Below are 26,965 nucleotides of genomic sequence, written 5' to 3'. Positions count from 1 at the left end.
AGCTTTACTGAAGTAATCTTTATGTGTTTATTTGTATGTGTGTATTGTGTATATGCACATGTACACGCACATGTAGGAGTGAATTCTTTCCTCCCACTATGTAGGTCTTGGAATTTAACTCAGGCTGTCAGCTTTGTGACAAGTGCCTTTACCTGGTGAGCCACCTTTCTGGCCTGTTTTCAAGTAATCAGTGCTCATTTAAGAAGGCTTTAATAAATTGCATATGTATTTTAAAGTAAGGTTACCTAATAATAGGTTTTCCTAAGGCTTCTTGAAGCATCCGTGGTATTATCAATCCCTTCTCTGTTTCTGTTCCCTCCCTCCACATTACCCTCCCTACTTCCTCTCTGGTTAAGTTTCTCATCCTGTTTTCCTCTTCCCCGACATAGCACCTGTGTCCCACTCTTCCCTCTGTACAGCTCCTTCCCCTCATCCCTTGCCTAGTGCCCTGGTTTCTGTGATTACTTCAGTGGAACTAAGACCCAGAGCATATCCAGAGCTGTTTATCTTTTGCCTGAAGATACTGTGACTGCATTTTTCTTTACGGCTGAATAGAATTCCATTGTGTAAATGTGCTACATTTTCACTATTCATCAGTTGATGGACATCTGCATATAATACACACACACTCTGTCTCTCTCTCTGTCTCTGTCTCTGTCTCTCCATGGACTTACCCCACATGGAGGATAATGTACTCCCAGGAGCTATAGACTATGTAACAATGCCAATCAAGGGATAACTCCATTTGAGTTGTTGGTTAGGGAACTCCAGGAGATCCTGCAAACAATATAGATATTGCCATTGCTTATGCTTCCTTGTCAGAACTTGAAGGTAAGACCCTATCGTTGAAGATCTGCATGCTTTGTCACAGAGCTTGGAGAAATCAAGCTGGTGTTGACCAAGAAGCGTCCTCCCCAAGGGTTGGCCTTCATAATGCTAGAAGGTGCTCTGCAAACTGTCATGGGAGAAGCATGTCCTATGTGCCTATAAAGCCTGAGAACCATGACAGTGATCTGCTGGTCACGATATTCCCAACAGTGCAATAGTGGGCCTACATCGGGGTTACCAACAACTGTCTAATTGGACTTAGGACCTGCTCAGGAGAGAAGTCATGTCTGGTACTGTAAACCTAAGAACTCATGATTGGAGAGGCCATACACCCTAGAGGAGAACCTGTTACTACTGTCTTTAAGTTAATATAATTTCCAACCTCTTTCTAAATACTCGTCCTTATTCTCATAGATAAGCGCCATTCTCACCACTCACCAAAGAAACTATGATTTTGCGCAGTAGCATGGAGGCTACTCCAGAGATTCAGAACTGGTCACAATGCAGAGGAGAGGTGACTTTAGAGTGCTCAGCCTCCAATGGGACACATATAATACTTCCTGTACCTCAGGCTCAGGAAGCGTCCTGGAAGAGGGGATGGAAAGAGACATCTGACAGGGAGGACTCAGGGTCTGTCTTCTGGGTATGATAACAAGGACACTGCGATGTGAACTTTGAACAGGGTGATTGCCAGTGTCAGACTAAGACCATACTAGCTGATATGCCAGCATGGGTTGAGAAGAGAACACAAGACTCCATCCTAGATGAAAAGTTACAGATGGTTAAGAGCCATTTAGGGAGGGTTTTCTTTAGGAACAAACTATATGAGGTGGCTGGACCTTAAGTGATCAGCCCTAAACACATATGGTTAATAATAACTAATTGGATTCATTAGGTTATTTGTGTGCTTTGTTTAAATATACATACATATGTGTATATATCATACATACACATATATAATCAATACTTACAGAGGAAGAGGTCATAAATTTAAGAGACAGTTTGGTTGGGGAGGGAGAAGTAGAAATTATGCAAGTACATATATTTATGTGTTCTTGAATTAAAATTAAAAAGTTTAAATTGAATATGTCTTGTTTGGATTGAAAGGGAAAAAGTGAATGGATGGAATTTAGAGAATTAAAAAAATTTAGTTTGAAACAAGTCTTTGTTGAACTAGAGATGTTATCACATCAGATGACCATACATTACTGACTTCTAAAATACATGTTTTGAAAAATAATTACAGAGGCTCCTCTGCATGTGTGAATGTATATGGGTTTGTGTGAGTGTGTCTGTATTTCAAAATAGAAGCTTTATGAAATGTACTATGTTCTCTGATTTCTATTTTCTGGCTTGTTTCATTAAGAAAAGATGGCTTATACTGAATTATGTTCATGTTTTGCTAGGGAGTTAGGGTTTGTGGTGTATATTTTAGTGTGGTTGGGGACTGACTTCATTGCCGTCTTCATTGTACTTAATAGAGGAGATGCCCTTGCTAAAGGAGGTCAGACAGGCGGGGCACTAGTGACTCATGGATGCTGTAGAGACATTCTCAAGATTAGAGACCGAAAAGGTGATGGAGACCGAGGACACAATATTTAAACATTTTGCTTTGGGAATAATTCTGTGTGCCTAGTTAAGGTATGGGAAATGTGAAAGCATGACCTTGATGTTGATGCTTACGTAGGAGTGTGTGATGTGTGAAGGTTGCATGAGGCAAAAGCTCATGTGTCTCCCGGCGTGTGCTGGCCCACATACAGCCATAGACGCGATGACCTCAGTGCTGACGGCCAGCTCCACTGTCTGTAACTACAAGACTTTTCATTGTCCTTCCCAAAGGTAAAATCAATAAAATCTAGCAGAGAGCATAAACATACTCTGTGCTAGATCTTCCATTCTTTTTTTGGCTTTGTTTTGGCTTCCACTTCCTTGTTGTCTCTTGTATATTAGGATTATTCTAATTTCAAGAAGCTCAGGGCTCCCGGGACAAAGAGTATATTCAAAACATTTTTTTAGAATAACATTATAGTTTCAATGTTAAATGAATGGAAGTAGCAGATATGGTAACAGACATGTTTGGAGTTATGTTTATTATATGCTACAAATATTAAAGCTCATATTACTTTGAATATTTGGAAGTACATCAAAGATTATATCTCACAAAAGAACTTCAGAGGAAAATGAGGGCTGTCAGACTGATAGCTAACGATTGATGCAGTTCGCACTGCGCTGGGGTCTGAACTAGTCTGTGGATTCATTTGGCATCTTTCTAAGTGGAGGTGAACTGAATGCATTTCCAGCAGTCAGAATGTTGGTACACACATGTGTAATTGGGAAGTTGTTAAATGTGTTCTAAGATGGAAGGTTTCTGTATTTAAAACCTAGAATATTGTTTCATGTCCAGGTCACCTTCAGTTTTAGGACTTGTGGTTTTCTGAATCATTGGACCTAGCACACGCTAGAATTAGGAAGGAATGCAAGTCGAACTTATTAAACTTAATTGACTAATTATATATTGAGAAGGCATAAACTGAAGATAATAGACAAAATTTCCTGAATTCTTGCTCTCTTGAGCCACATAATATGTTGTTTACTCTTTCTCCTGTTTCTTATGAAAACTGGTTTTCTTAGTGGTCACTACTCATGGTTTCAGAGTGGGCTCATTCACATGCTTGCTTATTTATATATTAAGTAATTATTTATCGATTGCTTCCCAGGCCCCGCTGCTGAGTATATTGGCAAGTGAAGCAGATGGGGAGCTTGCCTGCATTTCACATCTCCTCCAGTGCAGCGTGAGCTTCCCGAGTTGGGCATAGCTCAGACAAGTGGTAGAACCTTAATAGGGAACTGGGAGGAGGGTCCCTGATGGGGGTTTAGACTCCAACATGACACTGAGCAATTCAATGGAGGGTGGTAATGGTGGCACAGAAAGTGATTGAGCCCTCAGAAGACTGTGAGAATGGCTGAAGGAGAAACTACATAAGACAATGACGGCTGGGGAGGAGCATGGAAGAAATGGTTGGAGATGACGTCAGAGAGTCAGTGATGTCAGTGATGGGAGGGATTGCAGTGAGGCTGGAGTGTTGTGGGCTGTCATTAAAGAGGTTAAAAGAAGCAACTTATACTTTAAAGAGGCCATTATGTTTACTCTGGGTAGATGATGAGGAGTTTATGGTAAAGCAGAGAGCTTGAGAGCTTGAGAGCTGCCTCAGCACTTAAACCTTACAGTTCTTGCAGAGAACCTGGGCTTGGTTCCTGCTACTTACAGCTCACAACTGTCAGAAACTCCACTTCTGTGGCATCTGACTACACACACACACACACACACACACACACACACACACACGTGTAAGCAAAACACTCATAAAACATACAGTATGAATACAATGCACACATAGAGAAATAGGAGGCTCTTACAATAATCTATAAAGCTGGTGCATTCAGTGGAGAGGAAGAGAAGTGGACAGATAAAAGCTGTATTTTGAATTTAAGAATGGAGTACTCACTGATAGCCCACAGGTAGTGAATGAAGAAGGAATTCGCCCCGACTCCTCTGTGCTTGAGCAACTTAGCATCTGGGCTTGGGGGTTGGGCGACTGAAAGAGGAACAGGTTTGACTGTAATCTCTGTCTTGGAAAATCTCTGTCTGACAGAAAAATGATTCGTAGTGGTCTCAAGTGTGAGGTTAGGTGGTTCTCTTGAAGAGGAAGCACATGAAGAGGAAGAGATGGGTGTTAGAGTCATTCCTTTACTTGTGGCTGTAATCAGCTTAGAGCATAGAAGCACACCTAACTTGTTTCAGGTTTTGTCAGATATTTAGATGTTGTACTATCAAAACCAGTGCAACACATACACATACTGCTTGGGGAACTATTCTAAGACCGATGTGTTTGTAATAACCAGGCAGAAGCATTTTCTCCACAGAGTAACCATTATCTTGGCATTCTCAGTAATAACCTGTAGTTATGATGGGGGCTGCCACTTTTAACCTGTTTGTCTTCTGGCCCTTGTCCTTTCCATTGAGAACCCAGGTTGTTGGAGCTGTAGGTTCTCACAATCTGTATTTTCCTGCTCGCTTACTCAGAGTTCAGTCCGACCTACTTCTTTGTGCTGGGTAGTTGAGCAAATGGGCAGCTGGATCCAGAGACAGATCAGGTTCAAGTTGGATCCCTTAGGCATTGTTACAGGTGGGGTTGGCAAGATCTTATGAATCTCTCAGAGTTTAATTATCTCCCATTTGGGGGGAGCAGGGAGCAGCATCTGCTAATGGTTAGTGCTTATTTCTTTTAACTTATTTGGTGTTGCGAAATGGTGGAGATCTGTGTGGATCATTTTGATTTCATGTGTTACTTGGATTGTATTTATAAACCACTTCCTCTCACTTTCTGTTTGATTCCCAGTGGTATCATTAATAAAAGATCACAGGACAAGTACTTGCCAGTGTTTAGGGTAACGAGTTGGTTCTTTTCTTTCTTCACAAGGGGCACATTCTTTTAAGTGCCATTGAGGGGAGATGGATTTTTATCTACTACAGTTAGATTGTCCTTAAGCTCAAATTGTTCTGTCTGTTGTCAGTCATTTTAGGAGAGAAGATAGCCTTGCTGGTCTTTGATTATTTTCTTGTCAGCTGTGACAAAACACTTGGGGCTTGTTTAGTACATTTCCTCTTCCAGACTTGGATTTAACCATTTCTCCAGAAAGCTCTTGTTTCTTTTGGTGAGAAATGATATATTAAAACCCTCATCCTGGCACTAATTGAAGGCAGAAGAACCCATTAATTCTTCCAAACTCTGGTTCATTCTGTTAAAGTATGATGGCACTATCAAATTTGAACTCATGGTTTGAATAGGATTGACTTCCATAGGCTCATATATTTGAATGCTTGGTCATTAGGGAGTAGTGTTATTAGGAGGTGTGTCCTTTTTGGAATAGGTGTGCAATTTTTTGGAGGTAATGTATTATCAGGGGTTGGATTTGGTGTTTCAAAAGCTCAAGCCATGGGCTGGAGAGGTGGGTCAGTGGTTTAGAGCACTGACTGCTCTTCCAGAGGTCCTGAGTTCAATTCCCAGCAACCACATAGTGGCTCACAACCATCTGTAATGAGATCTGATACCCTCTTCTGGTGTGTCTGACGACAGCTGCAGGGTATTTATATAGAATAAATAAATAAATCTTAAAAAAAAAAAAAAAAAAAAGCTCAAGCCAGGCCCAGTGTGGCTTTCTCTTCCTGCTGCTTGTGGATCTAGATGTAGACCTCTCAGCTCCTGCTGCAGCCCCATGTCTGCTTATGCACTGCCTTGCTTCCCGCCATGGTGACTGGACTGTGGTCATGGTGTCTCTTCACAGTGGTAGAGCATCAGTTAAGGCAGAGCTCCTTTCTATTTCATGTATCTCCTAAGTTTCAGTCAGAAGTTGGGTATGTATGGATCAAATGATACATAAAAGACTGTAGACTTTCACTTCATGTTCTGTCTACTCGGATCTGAACTCCCAGTTCCTCATTTTTTAGTGCTTTTCGGTAACTACTTATAAGTGAAAAAGATCTAGAAAAATATGAGAGTCCAAACCAGCAGTACTTGGTAAGGCCAGATTTCAGGCTGTAAGTTTTGAATAGACTTTTTGCTTGTCTTGTCTTCTGTATATAAAAGTGTATTTGTGCACACAGAAAATGTAAAGGACAACTTTAGAGTGCCTACATCAACAGCCCATACAGTTCGGATTACAGAGTGAAGAGATGTCATTGCTTTGAACAAAATTTGTAATCATGATTCCAAGAAATTCAAAAAAAGATGGGAAGGAATTGGAATCCCTGTGGAATGAGAGAAATAATCTGTGTGCTGCTGCCATGCAGTTGAGCTGCACTGGGGGTCAAGCAGAGCAGAGCAGTGTAGACTGAAGACAGTAGCAGTTGCCTACACAGCTCCCGTGCCTGCAGGTGAGTGCCGGTGCACGGCACTGAGTCAGATACAGTCGAAGGATTCAGAAGCTTTGCTGTTGTCCAGTGTGAACTTGGCTTGGTGTGAAGGCTCTGTTAGAGGGCTGATTAGGCCTTATTTCAGTTAAGGAATACTCGAGGTTTGGGGAAAGTAAGTGACCAGCAATAAGTATGAGTTGATCCAGTTTGAAGTGTAGGGAGTGTCTTGGTGCAGTGTTCCTTCCCGCTATGGTAGATCCACAGGTAGACCCTGGTGTGTGTTTCGTGTAGAAGTACCCATACTCCCACAACCCCCCAGATAGGATCTGGTAACCCAGGCTGGCCTTGAACTTGCTGTGTAGTGAGGATGACCTTCTGTGCTGGACTTAAGAGGGTGTATCACCACACCCACCTGGGTTTTTATGTTTGTGGACGTGAATATGTTCAGGCATTTTCAAATCTGTTGTTTTGTCTATATTTTTTTCAACTTACAGATTTTGAAAAAGTCAGTTATTAAGAAATTGACTGCAATAAAATGCCTCAGGGACAGGGAGTATCTAACTGTACGTAAGTTTCTTACAAGAAATTATAAGGAGTAATGTCACTTTCTACTTGATGGAACATAGATATTCTTAGAAAACAAACCAGAGCTTAGGGGGCAAGGATTGAGAAGAATCTCATCTTTTCCCTTTGATTTCCTTGCCAGGAAAATATAATTTTATAGAAAGTTTGGGCAAAGAGCCCAATCTGAGAGGAAGTAGAAAAACAGAGACGAAAGTGAAAACGACACTTTTATGTAACTAAGAAGTTCTTCTATTGTATCTGTTTTCTTAGGGGATCTAGGCACATTGTAGTGACAACATTTAACTTATTACCCATAGTTAATACATTTTCCAAGGTGAATGCACATGAGGCATCAGGTTGTGTCCACTATTGGAACAGCAGATGCTGGGAAGCATCAGAGGCAGGTAGGGCTTAGTTCCAGTACTGAGGCCAGACGAGTCTGCTACTTATGTGCCTGGGCCTCAGACTAGCCTATGTATGCTTTTTGGTTGGTGGCTCAAGCTCTAGGAGCTCCCAGGGGTCCTGATTAGTTGGCGTCGTTGGTTGGTCCTCAGTCCCTTTAAGGGGCTGTAATTCTTCCCCCTAACTCTTCCACAGGGGTCCCTGGCCTCTGTCCAGTGTTGGCTGTGGGTGTCTGCATTTGTCTCAGCTTCTGAGTGGAGCCTCTCAGAGGGCTGCTATGCTAGGCTTCTGTCTGCAAGCACAACATGGCATCATTAATAGTGTGCTCCTGGGAAATGGGTCTTAAGTTGGGCTGGTCCCTGGTTGGCCATTCCTTCCATCTCTGCTCCATCATTGTTATCCCTGCATTTCTTTTAGACAGGACCAATTTTGGGTCAGAGTTTTTGTAGGTGGGTTGGTAACCCCATCCCTCCACTGGGGGTCCTGTCTGGCTACCGGAGTGGTCTCTTCAACTGTTGGACATTTTGGCTAAGGTCACCTGCATTAACTCCTGGGAGCTTCTCTCATCCTAGGTCTCTGGGACTTCCCCCACCCTCACCCCTGGTAGTTGCATATTTCCATTCATTTTCCTAGCCATCTGGACCTCTCTCCTGTCTCTCCCCATGCCTGATCCTGCCTCCCTATTCCCATTGCCCTCCTCTCTCCCACGCAAGTTCCTCTCACTTTTGTTCCCCCTAAGTGGAATTCAAGCATTCTCATTTGGGCCTTCCTTCTTGTTTAACTTCTTTGGGTCAATGGGGTGTATCATGGGTATTTTGAACTTTTTGGCTAACATCCACTTATCAATGAGTACGTACCATGCATGCCTTTTATGGTTTGGGTTACCTCACCCAGGGTGATTATTTTCTAGTTCCATTAATTTGCCTGTGAAGTTCATGTCTTTGTTTTTAATAGCTGAGTAGTATTCCATTATGTAAGTGTACCACATTTCCTCTAGCCATTCTTTGGTTGAGAGACTTGCTTCCAATTTATGGCTATTATTTATAAGGCTGTTATGAACATAATGGAGCATGTGCCCCTGTGTATGGTGGGACATCCTTTGGGTATATGCCCAAGAGTGGTGTAGCTGAGTCTTAGGTAAAACTATTTCCATTTTTCTAAGAAACCACCATAGTGGTTTCTAGAGTGATTGTACAAGTTTGGAATCCCACCAGCAATGGAAGAGTGTTCCCCCTTTTACACATCTTTGCCAGCATCTGCTTCACTTGAGTTTTTGGTCTTAGCCATTCTGATTAGTGTAAGGTGGAGTCTCATGGGCGTTTTGATTTAAATTTCCCTGATGTTTAAGGATGTTGAACATTTCTTTAAGTGTTTCTCAGCCATTTGAGATTCCCCTGTTGAGAATTCTGTTTAGCTCTGTGCCCCATTTATGATTGGATTATTTGGTTTTCTTTGGAGCCTAACTTCTTGAATTCTTTATATATTTGGATATTAGCCCTCTGTCAGATGTAGGGTCAGTGAAGGTCTTTTCTCAATCTGTAGGCTGACATTTTGTCCTATTGACAGTAGCTTTTGTCTTATAGATGCTTTTTAGTTTCATGAGGTCCCATTTATTTATTTTTGACCTTAGTGCCTGAGCCATTGGTATTCTGTTCAGGAAATTTTCTGCTGTGCTACTGAGTTCAAGGGTATTTTCTACTTTCTCTTCTATAGATTTAGTGTGTCTGGTTTTACATTGTGGTCTTTGATCCATTTCAACTTTAGTTTTGTGCAGGGTGATAGATCTATTGGCATTCTACATGCAGACATCCAGTTAGACCAGCACCATTTGTTGAAGACGCTTTCCCTATTGTATAGTTTTTGCTTATTTGTCAAAAATCAAGTATCCATAGGTGTGTGGATTTATTTCGGGGTCTTTGATTTGATTTCATCGATCTGCTTCTCTGTTTCTATACCAATATCATGCAGTTTTCATTATTCTTGCTCTGTAGTACAGGACGGTGATACCTCCAGAAGTTCTTTTCCTGTTCAGTATCATTTGTACTATCCTGTGTTTTTTGTTTCTCCATATGAAGTTGAGAATTGTTCTTTCAAGATCTGTGAGGAATTATGCTGGAATTTTTATGGGGATTGCATTGAATCTATAGATTGCTTTATAGATGGCCATTTTCACTATATTAGTCCTACTGATCCATTAGCAAGGGAGGTCTGTCCATCCTCTGAGGTCTTACTCAGCTTCTTTACTGAGGGACTTGGAACCTTGGGTGGAAAGATGGCTCATTTGCTGTTCTTGTAGAGGACCTGGTTTGGTTTTCAATACCTAAATAGCAGCTCATGACTATAACTTGAGTCCCAGGGGATCTAACAGCATCTTTTGGCCTCAGAGAGCATCAGGCATTCATGTGGCACTTGTACATAATGCATGTGAAACACTCATTCAGGAAGTAAACAAAACAAAACAAAGACCCAAACAACCCCAACAACCCCAAGACCAAACTCGGAAAGTAGGAGACCTACAAGTTTTTAGAATGCTGTAATACTTGCCCCTGCTAGTGGAAATGCGTTGTTGAAACAGAGTTTCTCAAGGCAAATTGACCCAGAATTAATATTTTAGGTTTTTATTTGAGTGAAATTATGCACTATTTATTCTTTTCATGTGTTGGGCAGTGGACTGGATAGTGGAATGTTTTATTAGAGTTAGGCTAATTTATAAGAAATATATTGGTTAATGTTAGGACGTGGCATAAGGGGAAGAAATATGAAGCAGTTATTCACTGGAAACTGAGTTCAGACGTGGAAGTAGCAGAAGAAAGGTTACATCTGAACTTGTGTGTCTTTTATCTTGAAGCCTGTGAGCAAGGCAAATCTGCCTGACTTTTTTTTTTTTTTTTTAAAGAACCACTATTATACTTTTTTTTAGATGTATTTATTTTATGTATATGAGTACACTGTAGCTGTCTTCACACACACCAGAAGAGGGCAACAGATCCCATTACAAATGGCTGTGAGCCACCATGTGGTTGTTGAGATTTGAACTCAGAACCTCTGGAAGAGCAGTCAGTGCTCTTAACCACTGAGCCATCTCTCCAGCCCCCTGCCTGTCTTTTTGATAAATGATCTGGTGGTCTTAATTAGTTAACACATTGACTAATGAGCTAGTCCAGTGGTGGATTACCTTGGGATAAAGAGCTAGTTGTCTGTTTTCTAGCTGTCAAGCTGTAGTAAGATTAGCTGTCAATGTTATCAGAAACCTGGGAAGAAGAAATTATGATCTAAATTTTATATATTAATTAAAATGACAGAGGTTGGTCTACGGTCCACTACCTGAACAGTTTCCAGGACCCTGTGGTCTCCATCGTAACTTAGGCAGAGGTAGTTTGGCCATCAGGCCCAGAGATGAGAAGCTTTTTCCTGTGGGGGAGGGAGGAGTGTGGGAGAAATGGCCCACATCATCTAAGCGATATGAGACGTCTAACTCTCTGGGTGTCCTCTGTCTGCCCACAGTGCAGGCTGAGCCCTGGCAGCAGCAAGGCAATGGAGCAGTGTGTCTCAGTGGTTATCATCCCTCAATCCTGGTAGAATTCTTTTTTGCTGTGCTCATATCTTTTTTGGAGACCTTGGGTGATCACTGTTAGGATTTGGGAGGCTTTGTCTTAATAACCTTAAACATTTAACGTTATACTTAGCAGATTTCTGACAAGATTGAGAGCTAATTTCTATTAAATTTATCTGAGTTAGACAATTCGTGTTCATTTTTAATTATTTTGTCTAGATTGTATTTAGCAAAGAAGGTATATTGTAACTTATAGTAATGACAGTAGCAAAAACAAGGCTAAACATATCTTTAATGCAGTGATCTTTATTTGTTGTAAACCTTTAAATTAATATTAAAATTATTATTTACTGTAAAGGCAGCATAGAAATCATGAAAACCTTATCTTCATTGAAAAGTGTCTTTGGAGACCTTTGAAGTCTTGTTCTCCTAAAGATGGCAGTCAGTGGAGACTGCCCATAACAAAGATGGCAGATAGTCATGAGATTGCCTTCAACCAAGATGGCGCTGAAACTCCAGCTCTGCCTATGGTGGAAAGTCACGCGTGTTATACCTTAGAATGGAATGGTATTTAGAAGCGTGGCTATGAATCAACAGTGACAAATAAACAGAAACAAATAGACTATTCACATTTTGTCTGGTGGACAGGGCATCGTGTACATGTGAGGAGATGTCTCCCTGTCACTGCAGGCAGCCTCTGCCATGCAGAGTAGGTGGAGAGCCGGCTAGCCTATGAGGTGGTGGTGCCAGTGGCTGTGGCTTCCTCCCTCCCAGCAACTCTGCTCCTGCACCATACTGTCCCACCACCAGGGTAAGCAGGGAGCGAGATAGTGAGTTAAGTCTAAAATAAAGTATAGAGAGTGCTGTTAAAAGAATAGGAACTGAGAGCGGAGGGATAAAGCAGCTGGGAGTGGAGGTTGGGAAAAGCTTACAGGGAAAACCTTCCTTTTTTCTGGATTGACGGCAACAGCTGTAAAAGGTTTTCTTTTTTTTTTTTTTTTTTTTTCAAAATGCTGTTAAGTGGCCATTTAGAGTTATTAACCAGTGAGTATTGGGACTGAATTTAGCCTGAGAATTTGGAAGCCTTTAAGACCAGGAGGTGTCCCAGTAGGGAGCTGGGAAGTAGCAGAGAAGACATTCCTTTTGAGTGAGATTAGAAATTATCAATTTGAGGATAAATAACATAACTAGGAACTTGGGCAGCCAGCCCAGATCACCAGGTTGTCTTGAGGTGAGCTAAGGGCTGAGCTCCGGGCCAGCACCTGAGCATCAGAACAGTTTACCTAGGCTTAGGATTTTCCAGCAGTGAGAGAAAGAAACCCTCTGGAGGAGAGAAAGGGAGCTCACCCAAGAGAAGGGGTCCTAAGACAAAGGGTCAGTGAGGAGGGCCAGTCATGACTGTTAAAACCTCCATGTCCACAGACACCAGAGTGTGGCTGTGAACTCAACAGCCCTTCCTTGGGACCAGGGTCCTTTACTCTAGTAAAGTGGGGTTGACTAGTGGGGTCAGGACTTACCAATTCGCCGTGTTTGGATGGATAGGTGTAGCGATCCCACAGTTGGAAAGTCCATGTGGTAGCAGTGCAGGAAATGTGAGCCTGCGAGTTTGTGAATCTGTCATGGCACCAAAATGTGTTTTTATAAAGCCAAAGATGTGTTTTAGAGAGCATGGTGCAGTATGTGGCATTTAAAAGTTGAATTATTGGAGAATTTGGATGTCATTGGAAGAGAGAGTAAGAAAATTTTAGTGTTTAATAGTATGGGAGGGCTGCTTTTATAGTTTGATTCAGTATGTAGAGGTAATTTAGTATAGAGGACGTGTTTTTTTCTACTTGAAGATATGGGGAAATGTCAGGTCTCTTTGTGCTACTATAACACACAGCATTATAGACTTCATAATTTATAAAGGACAGCAGCTTGTTTTCCTCACAGTTGCAAAGGCGGGAATGTCAAAGGTTGAGCTTCTACTATGCAGTAGGGCTATTGTTTGTTTCTAAACTGGCATCCTGTTCCTGCATCCTCTGGGGAGGAGCTAGGCTATCCCCATAGGGCAGAGAGCAGAGAGCTCTGTGAAACCTTGTGTGGGGTCTTAATCCCACTCACGAAGGAGGTGGCTCTCATGCCTCAGGTGTCACCTGCTATAGGTTCACCTCCTCTACTCTTCCCTTCCCCACTCCCAACCCTGCACCAGGAATTGAATCTAGGGCCTTGTGTACCAGGCAAGCGCTTTATCTCTGAATGATGTCCGTGGTCCTCTCAAGTTTTGCTTTGGGACAGGGTCTCACTGATTTGCTTGGGCTTCTCTTGAAGTTATTCTTCAGTTTAGATTGCCTTTAAACCTGTGGTTCTCTATTTCAGCCTCCCAAATAGGATTATAAGCCTTTGTCACTACGAATAATAGCAGGTCCAGTGTTTTTATTAAGTAATGTTGGCTGTTCATTTTCAACATCTTTCTTTATTGACTGGGAAGCCATACTCAGATGCAGCAATGAGAAAAGCAGATTGTACTAGCCTCTTAATTGCTTTTATTTATTTATTTATTTATTTATTTATTTATTTTTTTCGGAGCTGGGGACTGAACCCAGGGCCTTGCGCTTGCTAGGCAAGTGCTCTACCACTGAGCTAAATCCCCAACCCTCTTAATTGCTTTTAAAAAGGCAATTCTAGGCTTGCCTTAAGCATGTAAGGCCTACGTCTGACATTCTATTAGAAAAATACATCATGGGTAACTTCTCCATTGAATTCTCCATAGAATCTGTAGTATGTGGAAGAGTTTCCACTTTAAAGTCAATAGTGTAGTTTTTGAATCTTTGATAGAAACTTAAAGCCTTTCTACTAAAACAAGATAAGGCTGCCCACTCTCTTCCTATCTATTCAGTATAATACTTGAAGTTCTAGCAGAGCAATAAGACAACAAGGGGATACAAATTGTAAAGGAAGGAGTCAAAGTATCTCTATTTGATGATGATATGATAGTATACATAAGTGACCCCAAAAATTTTACCAGAGAACTTCTATGGATGATAAACACCTTCAGCAAAGTGGCTGAATACAAAATTAACTGAAAGAAATAAGGAGCCTGCCTTTACGTAAACGATAAAGGGGCCGAGAAAGAAATTAGGGAAACAACACCCTTTACAATAGCCATAAAATAAATTATCTTGGTGTAACTCTAATCAAACAAATGAAAGATCTGTATGAAAATTTTTATATTTCAGAGGAGTTAACCTAATAGTGTCTTAGACAGATAAAACTATGTTAATACTGTGTTTGTCATATCAGTAAAGTAGAAAAGTACTTTGTGGTGTGTGTGTGTGTGTGTGTGTGTGTGTGTGTGGCGATGTTGAGATGGGACATAGGACTTCATGCATGTAAAGCACATAAAACATTGTGTGGCTAAGCTGTATTTCCAGTCTTAGATTGATTTCTCAATCTGAGAACTCTCTTTTTAGCTATAAAGGTTTGAAAGCAGACAGTTCAAAAATTATTTTGAACTAGGCCATAAATGAAAAGATCAATTTTCATTTAAAATCCCAAAGAGAGGGAATAATAATAAACTGGTAGAAAACATGAATTGCTTACCAACATGTCATGTGTTTTTACTTGACAAATGTTCCAGAGATACTGTCTTTGTTTAAGTTAATTAGTAACATTTTAGTTCCATATGTTGAGAAAATCAGACGTGTGGACTAAGAGAAAATGTTTACTATCTTCATCTGAGGGATCTATGACTTGTTTGTTTAAGGTGGGCCAGATTATGGGCCTGTTTTGAAGGAAGCTTTTCAACTCCCAAGGAATTACAGAGTGGCTAGATTACTCTTTGGCTTAATATTAAGGAGATTTGCTCCTATCACATGCTGTCTTCATGACATCATGTACACAGTTCATTCTGACAGCCTCCCCTTTTTTTGGTTTGGCCATGAAGGACATGAAACATTTTTGATTCCGTGCACAGTTGTCAGTCTTTTTAAAGTTTGAGGAATACCCTTTTCTGGTTTGTAACATCTTTCAGTTTCATTTTTCCTCTCTGTGCACCAGCCTCTCCATTTCTGTTTCTGCCTAGTCTGAAATCCCTTACCTTGTTTTTCTAGGCCTCTGCCTGATAAATTCTAATCTGGCCACTAGCTCTGTTGTGTGTCTCCTTGCCGACCTTCAGGCTTCTGAGCGATGTGAAGACTGTAACATGTACAAAGGTGGCTGCTTTAAACTTGTGCTTTTTTTAAAAACTCCAACACGGGGCCAAAAGAGTCACGTATCCATAGATTAGGACATACTAGGGTAGTAAAATGTCAAACTTAACTTACAGAATCACAGCAGGTTAATCACCCTTTCACTTCATAAAGCAAATTAAAACAAATATATGAGAATATCCTCCATTTCTTCTACAAGTGTGGAACCAAGTTTGTGACCCATGCTGCTCTATTCTCCTGTTTTGGGAGTGATGTCCTCAGCACCTTTGAGGTCTACCGCAAGCCCTGGATTCTCTTCCTGTCCTCTTTCTCAGGGGTGTGCGTCATTATCTTCTTGTGCTCTGTATTTCCAGCTTTTCCTGTATTTACTAGGTTATCTCAAATAGTGCTGCACTTGCTTGAGCATCCACAGTACTTTTGGGTAAGTTTGCTTTGCTTTGTATCCCTTGTCAAACTCCTCTCTCCACAGCACTAGGCTTTGAGCAGACAGGAGCGTCCTGTCACTCCCCTTCCTCTGTCGGAAGCTATGGTCGAGTCCCCACCTGCACCAGCTCACCAGCTTGTTCTCTTATCATCATTAGTGTTTCTTTCTTTTATCATCAGTAATTTTTCACCATTAAATGTAGACTTTTTTTTAGATGAACAGTTTGCCAGGATCTGAATATATCAATAGTTTGTATTTTTTTTTCCAGTAGAATTCTATTGATAGGATTTCCCATTATTCACTTACTAGTGGTAGGCACCTGTAATTTTTTCAGTTTTGGGTGGTTATGAATGAAGTTACTGCAAACATTTGCATCTTGGGTAGAGATATTTTCATTTTGTTTTAGGCAAGTGTCTAGGAGCAGGATTGCGTAGCCATGGGTATAAATGTGTCTAGCATGTTGAGAACTAAGCTGTTTTCTAAGGGAACAAGTTAATTTTTCATTTCTCCCAGCCACGTTTCTCCTTATTCATGTCCTTGCTAATACTTGTTATAAATAATGACTTTTTATTTAACCATGTTTGTGTTTAGTGTTTCTTATTGCATCTTAACACTTACTTTCTGATGATTGCTGGTAAATGTCTTTTTATATGCATATTAAGCATTTATAAGGTTCTTTATATATTTTGGATGTAATTCACATCTGTGGCTTCTCTTTCAGTTAAATTGTAGATAAAAGTAGGTAGTTCTAATATGTGCTTTTGATGTACCTATATGTTTATACTTATTTATGTCTTTCTGAAATTATGTCACAGAATTTCTAATTTTAATCATTTTATAGCATTTATTTTTATGGTATTAAGTTTATTTATGACAGAATGTAACTGAGAGCCCTAAGTGACAAAATTGTGTACAACTCACACAATATAATCTAGCTGTCATTATCTAGGTTAGGGGCTTTTATTCCTTCTGGAAACATTTTCAACATATTTTTATTAATTTGGCAATTTCACATTATGCACCCTGGTCACTCCCAGTCCTCCTGGGTCTGTCTCCCCTTGTGACCAGTGCCACCTGTGTTGACCATACACTCACTGGAGCATGGTCAGGCTCCCAGTGCCCATCCATGTAAAGAAAACTGAATCCTTCGCCACTGTATCCCCTACGGAAGTCATCAGCTGTGGAGAGCTGCACTTCAGCATCCTTAACACAGTTTTTAAGAGTTCTCTTCAATGCCATCCTGTCTAGGCTGTTACCTTTTTGGGGGATGGGGTTGGATATGGTGGTTATCATAAAAACCTCTGTGTCCCTCTTCAACTGTAAGCCTGCAGTCATCAATACCACTGTGAAAGTAGCTTCTTTGTCCTTCACAGTCTGCGGGAGCACGGACCGTAGACTTTCATGTGGTCTTTGGGGTCAGTCAGTGCTATGGACCTAGGCATGTCTACTGAAAATACCATTCACTCCCCAATTCCCCTCACCAGTATTTGGTGCCCATGCTCTGACATGCTCAGCTCATGTCGGCCTTCACGCACAGGCGCTTGTAGCTCTTTCTATTGAGTTCTGTGATGTAAGCTGTCGTGTTTCATCTTCAGCCCTTGGTTTTAGTTAGTGATTCTCTACCCCTTTTCATCTATTTTGGTTTATCTTTTTTGGAAATCTCTTAGTTCATCGTTTTATATTTTTTGTTTCTTTCATTTTCTTAACCTTTATTATTTTATTTCTTTACTAATTTTGGATTTTTTTTTTTATTCTAGTTCATGGAAGAACAGCACCAGGCTGTTTCTTTGCGATTTCTCCCTTTAACCTAGGAGCTGTGATCGTCTCTCTGGGGTTCTGCCATGTTTCCCATGTTTAGTGTGATGTGTGCTCATTTCCATATGTTAGGTTGCCCTGATATGGCTAGTCTTGGTAAGCAGCTTGCTCTGGGGATCCAGTGTCTCTTTCCAGGTAGAGTTAAGATATTTAGCATGTCAACCAGGAATAGATGTGGGGATTTGGGGATCTGAACTGTGGTCCTCAGGCTTGTGCTGCAAGCACTCAACATCTGAGCTGTGTCCTAGCCCCCATCTGTCTGTCTTTTAGCACACTCTCTGCCCCCTATTTTCTTTTTCCTTTTTGACGGTTTGAGACTGGGTCTTACTGTGTGATGCAAATTGGCTCCTACATCCTCTTGTCTTAGCTTGCCTGGTGCAGGGGTGCAGAGGTTGTGGAAAGTTCGTTTTAGGATGGAGATTGTTGTTTTTCTGCCAGACTGATAATTACTCATTTTATCTTCACCTTTGCTGTTTCAAGGACTGTTTTTCTTTTCTTCTGAACTTGATTTGGAATTTAAGGTTGATCTTTGTTTCCTTGGCATTTATTTTCTTGTGCTTAGTGTCTGACGAGGTACTCATACTCAGTCTTATTTTGTTCTTTTAAAAATCATGTAAATTAGAATATAGAAGAGCGGCTCCTGGACTTACTCATACTTTGATACCTGTAAACAAGTATGATATATACCCTCTGTGTGTGTGTGTGTGTGTGTGTGTGTGTGTGTGTGTGTGTGTGTGTGTACTCGTAGTTCATCATATGAGGGTCTTTCAGGTATCCTCAGCAGATGGAGTTCACTTCTGGTACAATGTAGAGTCATTGCCTCCTGTACTTTTCACTGCTGTGGCCTTTTGCTGTTTGAACTTCTCAGTGTGTCTACTTCTGTGACCATCTTGTGGGCCAGTCTCCCAGAGATTGTGGTAGTGCCCTCAGGCTCCCTGATTTTGGTTGTTCTGAGTTTCAGGCCCTCAAAGTAGCTGTGTGCCAAACAGTGGACCCTTCTCAGGATGGGAACTGGCTGATAGTCCCTGAGGTATGAGGGTAATGAAATGGAGTTCTTCTGTATAAGCAGTTGTTCAGGGCCCACATGTCATCCAACTAGGGCTTGTGAGAACTACTTGTCATTGCCTAGGACTGCCAGTGTCCTCACAGGACAGCGTGGCTTATATAGAGACAGTCTCTACTTTCCTCGCCCTCCGGGGAGCTGGGGTCGGAAGTGCTGGGGCTGGGGCAAAACAAGGAGAGGTACATGAAGCTAGGACAAGACAAGCTGTGATTGACTTGCTGGGCAACTGGTAAGAAAGAACACAGCACTAAACACATGGAGTTAATACACAGAAGATAGTTACGTCAGGACATGGCCCTTGTCTGTGTTCTTTGTAGCTGTCTCCTCAGCTCTGTGCTTCAGTGTTCCTTGAGTCTGTCTTTTGTCGTTCCTATTTTGTCCTTCATGTAGTTACTTTGAAGGCACTGTTTTCCTTTTTTTTTTATCTTTGTTTTTATTATTTTTTAAAAATTTTACTTTTCATTCTTTGACAGTTTCACACACATATAAAATGAATTTATTTCTTTTCACCCTGCCACACCTCCTCCCACGGAAGCCCTTAGTTTTTTTTACCAAGTCTTTCTTCTATTGTGTGTGTCTGTCCATCTGTCTCACTAAAGATGGTTGTCTTCATGAGCAGGGATAGGAGGTTATTTACTGGAGCACGGACAACTTACCAGTGGCTGCCCCACTGAGGAGTGTGATTCCCTCTTCCCCCAGTGACTGTTGATGGCCTAATTGAGTACAGGTGACCATAGCTACTGTGAGTTCATCAGTGCTCACACGTGTCAGGCCCAGAAGGCACTGCTTTCCAGCACTGTTCCCAACCTCTGCGGCTCACGCTCTTTCCAGTCTCTCTTTAGGAGACCCCTGAACACCTGGCATGTGGTGCATGCGTGTGTGTGCATTGTTCCATTTGGGCTAGAACACTCCAGTACCATATCTGCTGGACTTTGACTATTGTCTCTTTATTAACCACTGTCTACTGCAAGGAGACGTTCTCTGATGAGGCCTGACAGCTGCGCTGTGGGCTTAAGAATATTTAGAAGGCAGTTTGATACCACGTTCATTCGCCAAGGCAATAGTAGCAGGCAGACTTCTATATTTTTGTCTTTATGTAAGTTAAGCGATAAGAGGACTATTGACTGTTTCTCTGTGTACATGTATATTTGAAAAACATAAATTATATCAACAATTTTAGTGATCTTAAGTTAGTCATATTAGTATCAATTATAGCATATTTGTTTTTACAGTAGTAGGTATATTCTTGTAAAGGCAGTGTGCTGCATAATGTTTTGGTCTATAATGAATTATGCATGACACTGGCCTCATAAGTTTATAATAGAGCGAAAAATTTCTACTATTATTTAGTGATATAACCACTGTGATCTTTGAGTATAACATATGGTGTTTATGCTGGTACTATGTGAACAAGCCAATATGCTCTAAATGTATAAAAGTATAACACATGCTCTTGTGTACAGTATATACTACTTGGCCATGATATTAAATTACTATGCTTATGTATTAACTGTAGTGTAGTTCTAATAATTATCTCTAAGTATATTCTTACTGATGAAACTGTTTACTGCAAAAATGTAAGCCATGTATATCTTCTACCATATTCTCTGATAACCCAATTTTCCTATGTTGTGTTCATTATGGATAGAGTAGAAATTGGTGTATACGGCCCATGTAATAGGCCATATATCCTTGATTTGCTAAAGTACAGTCCATGGTGTTCTTATTGTGTTAAAATTACCTAAAGTATTTCTTGGAATGTATTCCCTTTATTAGGTGGGATATATGTTATTAACAGTATATAAACAACTGTATGTTGTTGAGTGGAAGCAGTGCATGAATTGCATATGTATAAAATGCCATCTTGTCTGTCTGAATGAGGGAAAGGAATGACCATCTGATTTTGAAGAGGTTTCTATTGGAGTCTGTTGCTAGGCACACAAGGAACATCCCTCGGAAGGGACTGTTGGCTGCACCTTTCATTGTACTTGCTTTTGGAACGTCTGATTATATTGCTTATTGCATTGTCTTTTAAAAAGCTTTTAAGGAGAGCATTTTTCTTTCTACTTTTATCAGTAAGCTAAAAAAGCTGAGTGAAGACAGTTTGACTAAGCAGCCTGAAGAAGTCTTTGATGTTTTGGAGAAGCTTGGAGAAGGGTGAGTAAGAACCGTGGAAACACCTTTTATATAAAGGTAGTGTTGTCTAGGCTCTCACCAGGGTATTTCTGCTGGAGTGAGTACTACTAATACCATGAAATCTGACAATTAGTGATAGGTATGGATAGTAACACTATCTTTTAGAAAAATCTCTCTCTCTCTCTCTCTCTCTCTCTCTCTCTCTCTCTCTCTCTGAAGCAAGAAATGTGCTGTAAAGTGATTTGTATGAGTTTTGGCCATCTTGTGCATTATCATTGGTAAACTTCACAATTTTGCCTTTCTTAGGCTAGTGGTTGTGGGTGTGTTTGGCACCCTAGGACCCATTTTATTTGGGAAAAGACCAGTAGAAGCTTTGAATTGAGTATCTTGAGGAAATAAGTATGTATAGGCAGGTGAATTGTTAACATTTCAAAATAATAGAGGAATGTATATTATTTGATCATGGATAAAGGTAGATAATAAGTATAAAACAATTAAATTTGTAAGAACATATAATATATAACATTCCAAACATAAGGTGGGAAAAGTAAAATGAAGTATAATGCTCACTAAATGTCACATTAAAATATTAACTCTTCGGAGAAAATTAAAAGTAAAGTAGCCAATCTGCTTTCATAAGCTCTATATAAAATTAAACAGTTGTATGTTTTTTATTAAAAATTCTATCAGAAGGAGTCAAACATATGTGTAAAAATCAAAGGAAAACAAAAGGAACAGTGCTTCTGTTGGGTAAATGAGAGGGAAAAGGTCCCAAGTGGACAGAGAAGTAGAGATAAGGATAGAAAGGGGAATCCTGTTGGATCATTTGGACACACAGTACAGTAACTAACTCTGATGGGAGAGTCATTTGCCGAGTAAGTAGAATCTAGTAAAAATAGATATGTGATTTTGTCTTTTAGAAGTGGACAGATATAAAACTTAGAAGAGGATTAAATGTTATTAGCAAATCTGATTGTGAATGCTTATATAAAGTATCTGTTGTATTTAGTTATGCTCTCTCACACACAAATAGAGGTGTACTTTGCAGTCTTCCCTTTTAAGTATATGGTCAGAAACAGAAACTTGACAAATTATAAGATAGATTTTTACAAGTCTCTTTTTCTGATACAGTTGGCTAAGTTAGACATAACTACAAAATGACAAAACATAGTGCACTAATTATAAATTGGGAAACACAATCCAAGGTATTCTGAAGGTTCAATGCTTGTAAAACTCTGTCAGGGTACCTGGTTTACTGTTAGAACCAAGTAGTTTTAAACTTGGTTTGGAGTACATATTAAGTTACAGATCACTTTTTTCTTCATTGCTTCTGCTCTGTAAAACACACAAGTATTTAGTTGATAGACATTCAAAAGCTAGAGTAGAGATTAAGTCTTCTGTTTCCTTTTATGTGACTACCCATGAATGCGTAGTCTTTCTCTTGAAAGGTGATACTTGAAGAAGCCTTGAGAGACTTTGGTTGAGGATTGCCAACTTTTCTTAATTTAGTGTTAAATGGTTCATGATAGTTTGGTGTTGTGCACATCTGCAATCTTGGTAATTTAAGATTGTCCTTGGATTATAGTATGTTTAAGGCTACATGAGAGCCTGTCCCAAAAGAATAAAAAAAAAAAAGGAAAAAAAAAAAAAGGTTCACAGTGAAAGATACCTTGGGCTTCTGCTTGATTCAGTCTTCCTCTTAGCCTGAGACTTGGACTGTCTTTAACTTACTTTTCATGCTTGTAATTTCCTTTTCTGTCTTTTTAAGCTGCATTTGAGTTGACAAACCGTAAGTTAGCCTCCTGGCCTCCTTCATATCTCCTCTGCCTCCTACTTCTTTCTTCCCATAAGAAAATAGCAACTCACTGTGTTTTTACTTGATAACTTTTAAGTTTATAATTCAAGCAGTAACGCTCCTTCATGAACTTATTATTCCTTTACTTTTGTTTTTGACCATTATAATGATGATTTAAGCTAGAAAATGGGTATGCAAAATATACAAAAAAAGCTCAGTAGTCTTTAATACAATGCTTGATGTAAAAAAAAAAAACATCTTGGCTTTCTTTTTAAGGTCTTATGGAAGTTTTTAAAGCAATACATAAGGAATCTGGTCAAGTTATTTGCAATTAAGCAAGTACCTGTTGAGTCAGATCTTCAGGAAATAATCAAAGAAATTTCCATAATGCAACAATGTGACAGGTATGAAAATATCTTAATTTCCTTGTGTTCATTTTGATGATGGCCATTAGTTACATAGTAAAATAGATTTTTTTGTTACCTATTTGTTTTTTCCTGCCTTCTTATTGGGAGCAAGACCAAAACTAAAGAGCCTGAGGATAATGTATAGACTTGTCCTTTGGCCTTACAGCTATTCAAAGAAATGATATAAAAGGATATATACAGGGAAGGAGATAACTAGCCTGTCTCTCTTCAGGACAATTTATGGTTGAATATTAAGGTTTTGATATTTAGTGGCTCATTTTACATTATGTATTACATGTTTTTGGTTCTTTTTTTACCGTGCAGGCTTTCCTGTGTAGCCTAAGGCTAGTGTTGAACTCCCTCTGTAGCTTAATTTTTGTGTCTTACTACTTCAGCCTTTGAATTGAGTGATGGCATGATAGACATGTTCTCTATATCTGGCATATAATAATTTTTGTAAATCTGATTCATCAACAAGCACTTACAAAGCATTTCCTATTGGGCAAATAATGTATCAGGATCCAGAAATACTGAGAAATCTAAGATTTTGTTTTTCTTCTTGATGGGCTGTGGACTACTTGGGATGAAAAAACATGGACAAAGAGCCCTGACTTAGAGTAGTGGGTACTGACTAGTGGGTACTTGGAATGATAGCAAGAACAAGAGGGCAGGGGAATGTTTTTCAGCAAGAGATGATAGGCAGTCTGGAAATTGAGGAAGAGTTTGGTGGAGAAATGGAAGGGATAAAAGAATAAGAGTTTTATCTAGAGAGGGTGAAGAACAGTTCACTTGTTTACTGTAGTGGAAACCCCTGGAGTCAAGAGATTGACAGGGAATCAGGTTGGATAGTAAGTGTGGCTGATGGTAAAGGGTTCTGTGCAGAGTCAATAGACTTTGCATATGCAATGGTCTTTGTTCTGAGGGATGCAGAAGGCATAGATAGCAGTATGTGGTCTCCGTGAGCTAGCAAAGGGAATAGAGTTCTCCTTTGCTGAAAGGTCTGAAGGTAGGAACAATGTACTCTTCTTCCTCCTTCCTCCCTCCTCATCATCACTATCATCAGTGTTGTCTGTATGTCTGGATTTGTTTTCCACTTCCCTGCAGTTTCCTCCTTCCTCTCCTTCCAGTCCCTCTCCCCATTAATCACCTCCTTTCTTCCCCCAGATCCACCTTCTCAATTTCCCTTTAGAAAAGGGCAGGCCTCCCAGGAATATCAGCCAAAATGGCATAACAAGATACTATAAGACTAGGTACAAACCCTACTATTAAGGCTGAAGGAGGCAACCCAGTAGGAGGAAAAGGATCCTAAAAGCAGGCAAAAGAATCAGAGACAGTCCCTGTGCCTGCTGTTAAAAGTCCCACAAGAACACCAAGCTATACAGCCATACCATATATGCAGAGGACCTAGCGCAGCACCTCGATAGGCGACTCAGTATCCATGAGTCCCTATGAGCCCTGGTTAGTTGATTCTGTGGGCCATGTTCTTGTGGTGTCCTTGACCTTCTGACTCCTATAATCCTTCCTCCCCTGTCTATAATCAATCCTCCCTTCCTCCTATAATCATTCCTCAAGCTCTGCTTAATGTCTGGTTGGGGTTCTTCAGTTTGTGGATGAAGCCTCTCTGATGATGATTTATGCCAGGCTCCAGTGTATGTGTATAGGGCTCATTAGGAATCCTTCAATTCACTTTTTATTTTTATTGGTCATGTTTGTTCTATTCAGGGTCTCTGCAGGGTTCTATGCAGCCTCTGGTCTTGGTCAGGCTTATTTTTTGTACTTACTAATCACTAACCCACATCATTTATTTCGTGGCTATAATAGGTATGGAGGTTTGAAGGAGGACTGTCTTCCATAGGTCTCCATTTGGAGATGTTATAGGAGTCGTAGGAGGTGGAACTTGGTTGGAGGAAGCATCACAGGTCTGGAGGGGTTTATAGCCTTGCCCAGTTTCCTACTCTCCCTGTGTCCTGTGTACCAGTGGAAATGTGAACAGCGAGCTTCCTGCTCCTGCTGCCACACCTTGTCTGCTTTGATGGACTCCTTTCACATCCATATGCCATTGTTTTTCCCTAAGTGGTTTTGGTCATGCCATTTTATCAAGTAGCAGTACAGGAGGGCGGCTCCTGCCAATCCCAGTGTCCACTCTCCAGGCAGGAAGGAGAAGATTCTTTGTCAGAATTGTCTCACACAGTGTCTTAGTTGGGGACTTAATAAGGGTCCTGGACACATTGGTGTCCCTAGATACGTATTAAAGTCCTAAGCAGTCATAGTCCTAGCTGTGTGTAAAATCTTTTTAGATACTCCTTGACTTACATACAGTTTCATGTAAACCCACAGGCAAAGTTAGTATAAACTTACTTTGAATTCTAAATTTGATCCCCCCCGGACTTTTTTGTTTTGTGATGCTGGGTAGCAGCAGTAAGCTATAGTCCATCAGTCTTCTGATTGTGAGAATAGACAGTTAGTACCCTGTAATGTATTGTAGTGCTACTTTGGTGTTCAGGTTAGGTTTGCAAAACACATTTGCAACACAGTGTTTTCAGTTTATAGAGGTTTTACCAGACCTGATCCTATGTAGAGTCAGGGAGCATCTATATAGTAGAAACTCTTTGGCTAATGAAGTGCTTGAGTAATTCTAGGGGAACATTATTGGTTCAGTATATTTTACTTATGTTTTAGATATGTGATATGTTTAGATTATATTATACATTTCTACCATAATTTAAAATCAAATAGTAATAGGAAAATATATCCTCAATCTCGGATCAAAGTATGTAACTGCACATTTCTCCCAGACTTTGCTGCTATATCACCTTGGTAACTTGGTGAGAATATGGCTGCTACAGTTTGAACACAGGGAAGGAGGATATGCTGCACTATCAGTAACTTGATACTTGCTGATGCTGGTGCTATTTTTTATTAGGTAAAGAAAACCAAACATTACCAAGAAAAAACAAAAGTGAATGAAATGAACCATATGTACACATCACATACATGGAGCCTAACATAATTATCATTAGAGAGGCTTCATCCAGGAACTACTGGACTTCTTACTACTTTTTTATTGTTATATAAAAGTGGGACTGTTGGCATACTTCAAAATTCTTTATTTGCTTCTTGAAAAGGAGATAAATTTAGGTCTTGCTAGCAAGAACGTTGTATTGCTGGATACATCTAACCCTTAGTGTTATATTGTAGGAATTTCAGTTCAGTATTATATAGGACAGGGAGGAACCCAGGTATTAGTTGTACATGTACAGAGAGGCAGTAATAAAGCCTTTGTCCCTGGTCCCAGTTTACTTTGACCCTGAAGTGATTTCTGAGGTTATTTTGTAACAATGTCCTACTTTTTTTCATTCTTTCATTTCTCTCCACCAATCTATTCTTCCTGAAGCTGGATGCACATTTCCTGTTCAGTACCTTGAAGTGGATTGGTACTACTAGATAAGTCTAGCATCCCAAGGACAGCACACAGTGCTCTTCAAGTCCCACCACTTTCTCCATTCCCTTATGCGGGTTACTTTTTTGTACTGTCCACTTGGATTTTGATTCCCTGACTGTTAGATTCTGTGAATTCAGGTGGTGTTTTGTTCAGTGTCCTTAGGTCTTGCCATGTACTACAGTGTTTTTGTGGGATGGTGGGAGGGATACCAGGCTGGCCTCAAATTCAGAGAGATCCAATCACCCTTGCCTCCTGGCCTTATATTATTACCTAACATATAGTTCCTGTGTGGACAACTTACTAGGACTTAAGATTTATTATGCAGGTTTGTCTTAATCCAGATAAGCCTTCCTATTTCTAGTGCATTTGTGGTACTCTTGTTTATTTAGTTTTTATTTTAAAGAGTTCTTTTAACTTTATATTCATGCACGT

At 40.2% G+C, this 26,965-nt stretch overlaps 1 protein-coding gene across 1 annotated transcript in view; it reads left to right on the top strand.

The window, feature by feature from the left end:
• The window catches only part of Stk3 (serine/threonine kinase 3), a 235,904-nt gene that overhangs the window by 5,361 nt on the left and 203,578 nt on the right, over window positions 1-26,965 (top strand). Inside the window, 4 exon segments of the mRNA XM_032914403.1 lie at window positions 20,830-20,910; window positions 22,658-22,678; window positions 22,961-23,010; window positions 23,012-23,088. Coding sequence (XP_032770294.1) covers window positions 20,886-20,910; window positions 22,658-22,678; window positions 22,961-23,010; window positions 23,012-23,088 — 173 coding nt within the window. The 5' untranslated portion in view covers window positions 20,830-20,885.

This window comes from Rattus rattus, chromosome 1 (assembly GCF_011064425.1).
Source record: "Rattus rattus isolate New Zealand chromosome 1, Rrattus_CSIRO_v1, whole genome shotgun sequence".
NCBI lineage: Eukaryota > Metazoa > Chordata > Mammalia > Rodentia > Muridae > Rattus > Rattus rattus.
This window is presented reverse-complemented; position numbering and strand designations above follow the sequence as displayed.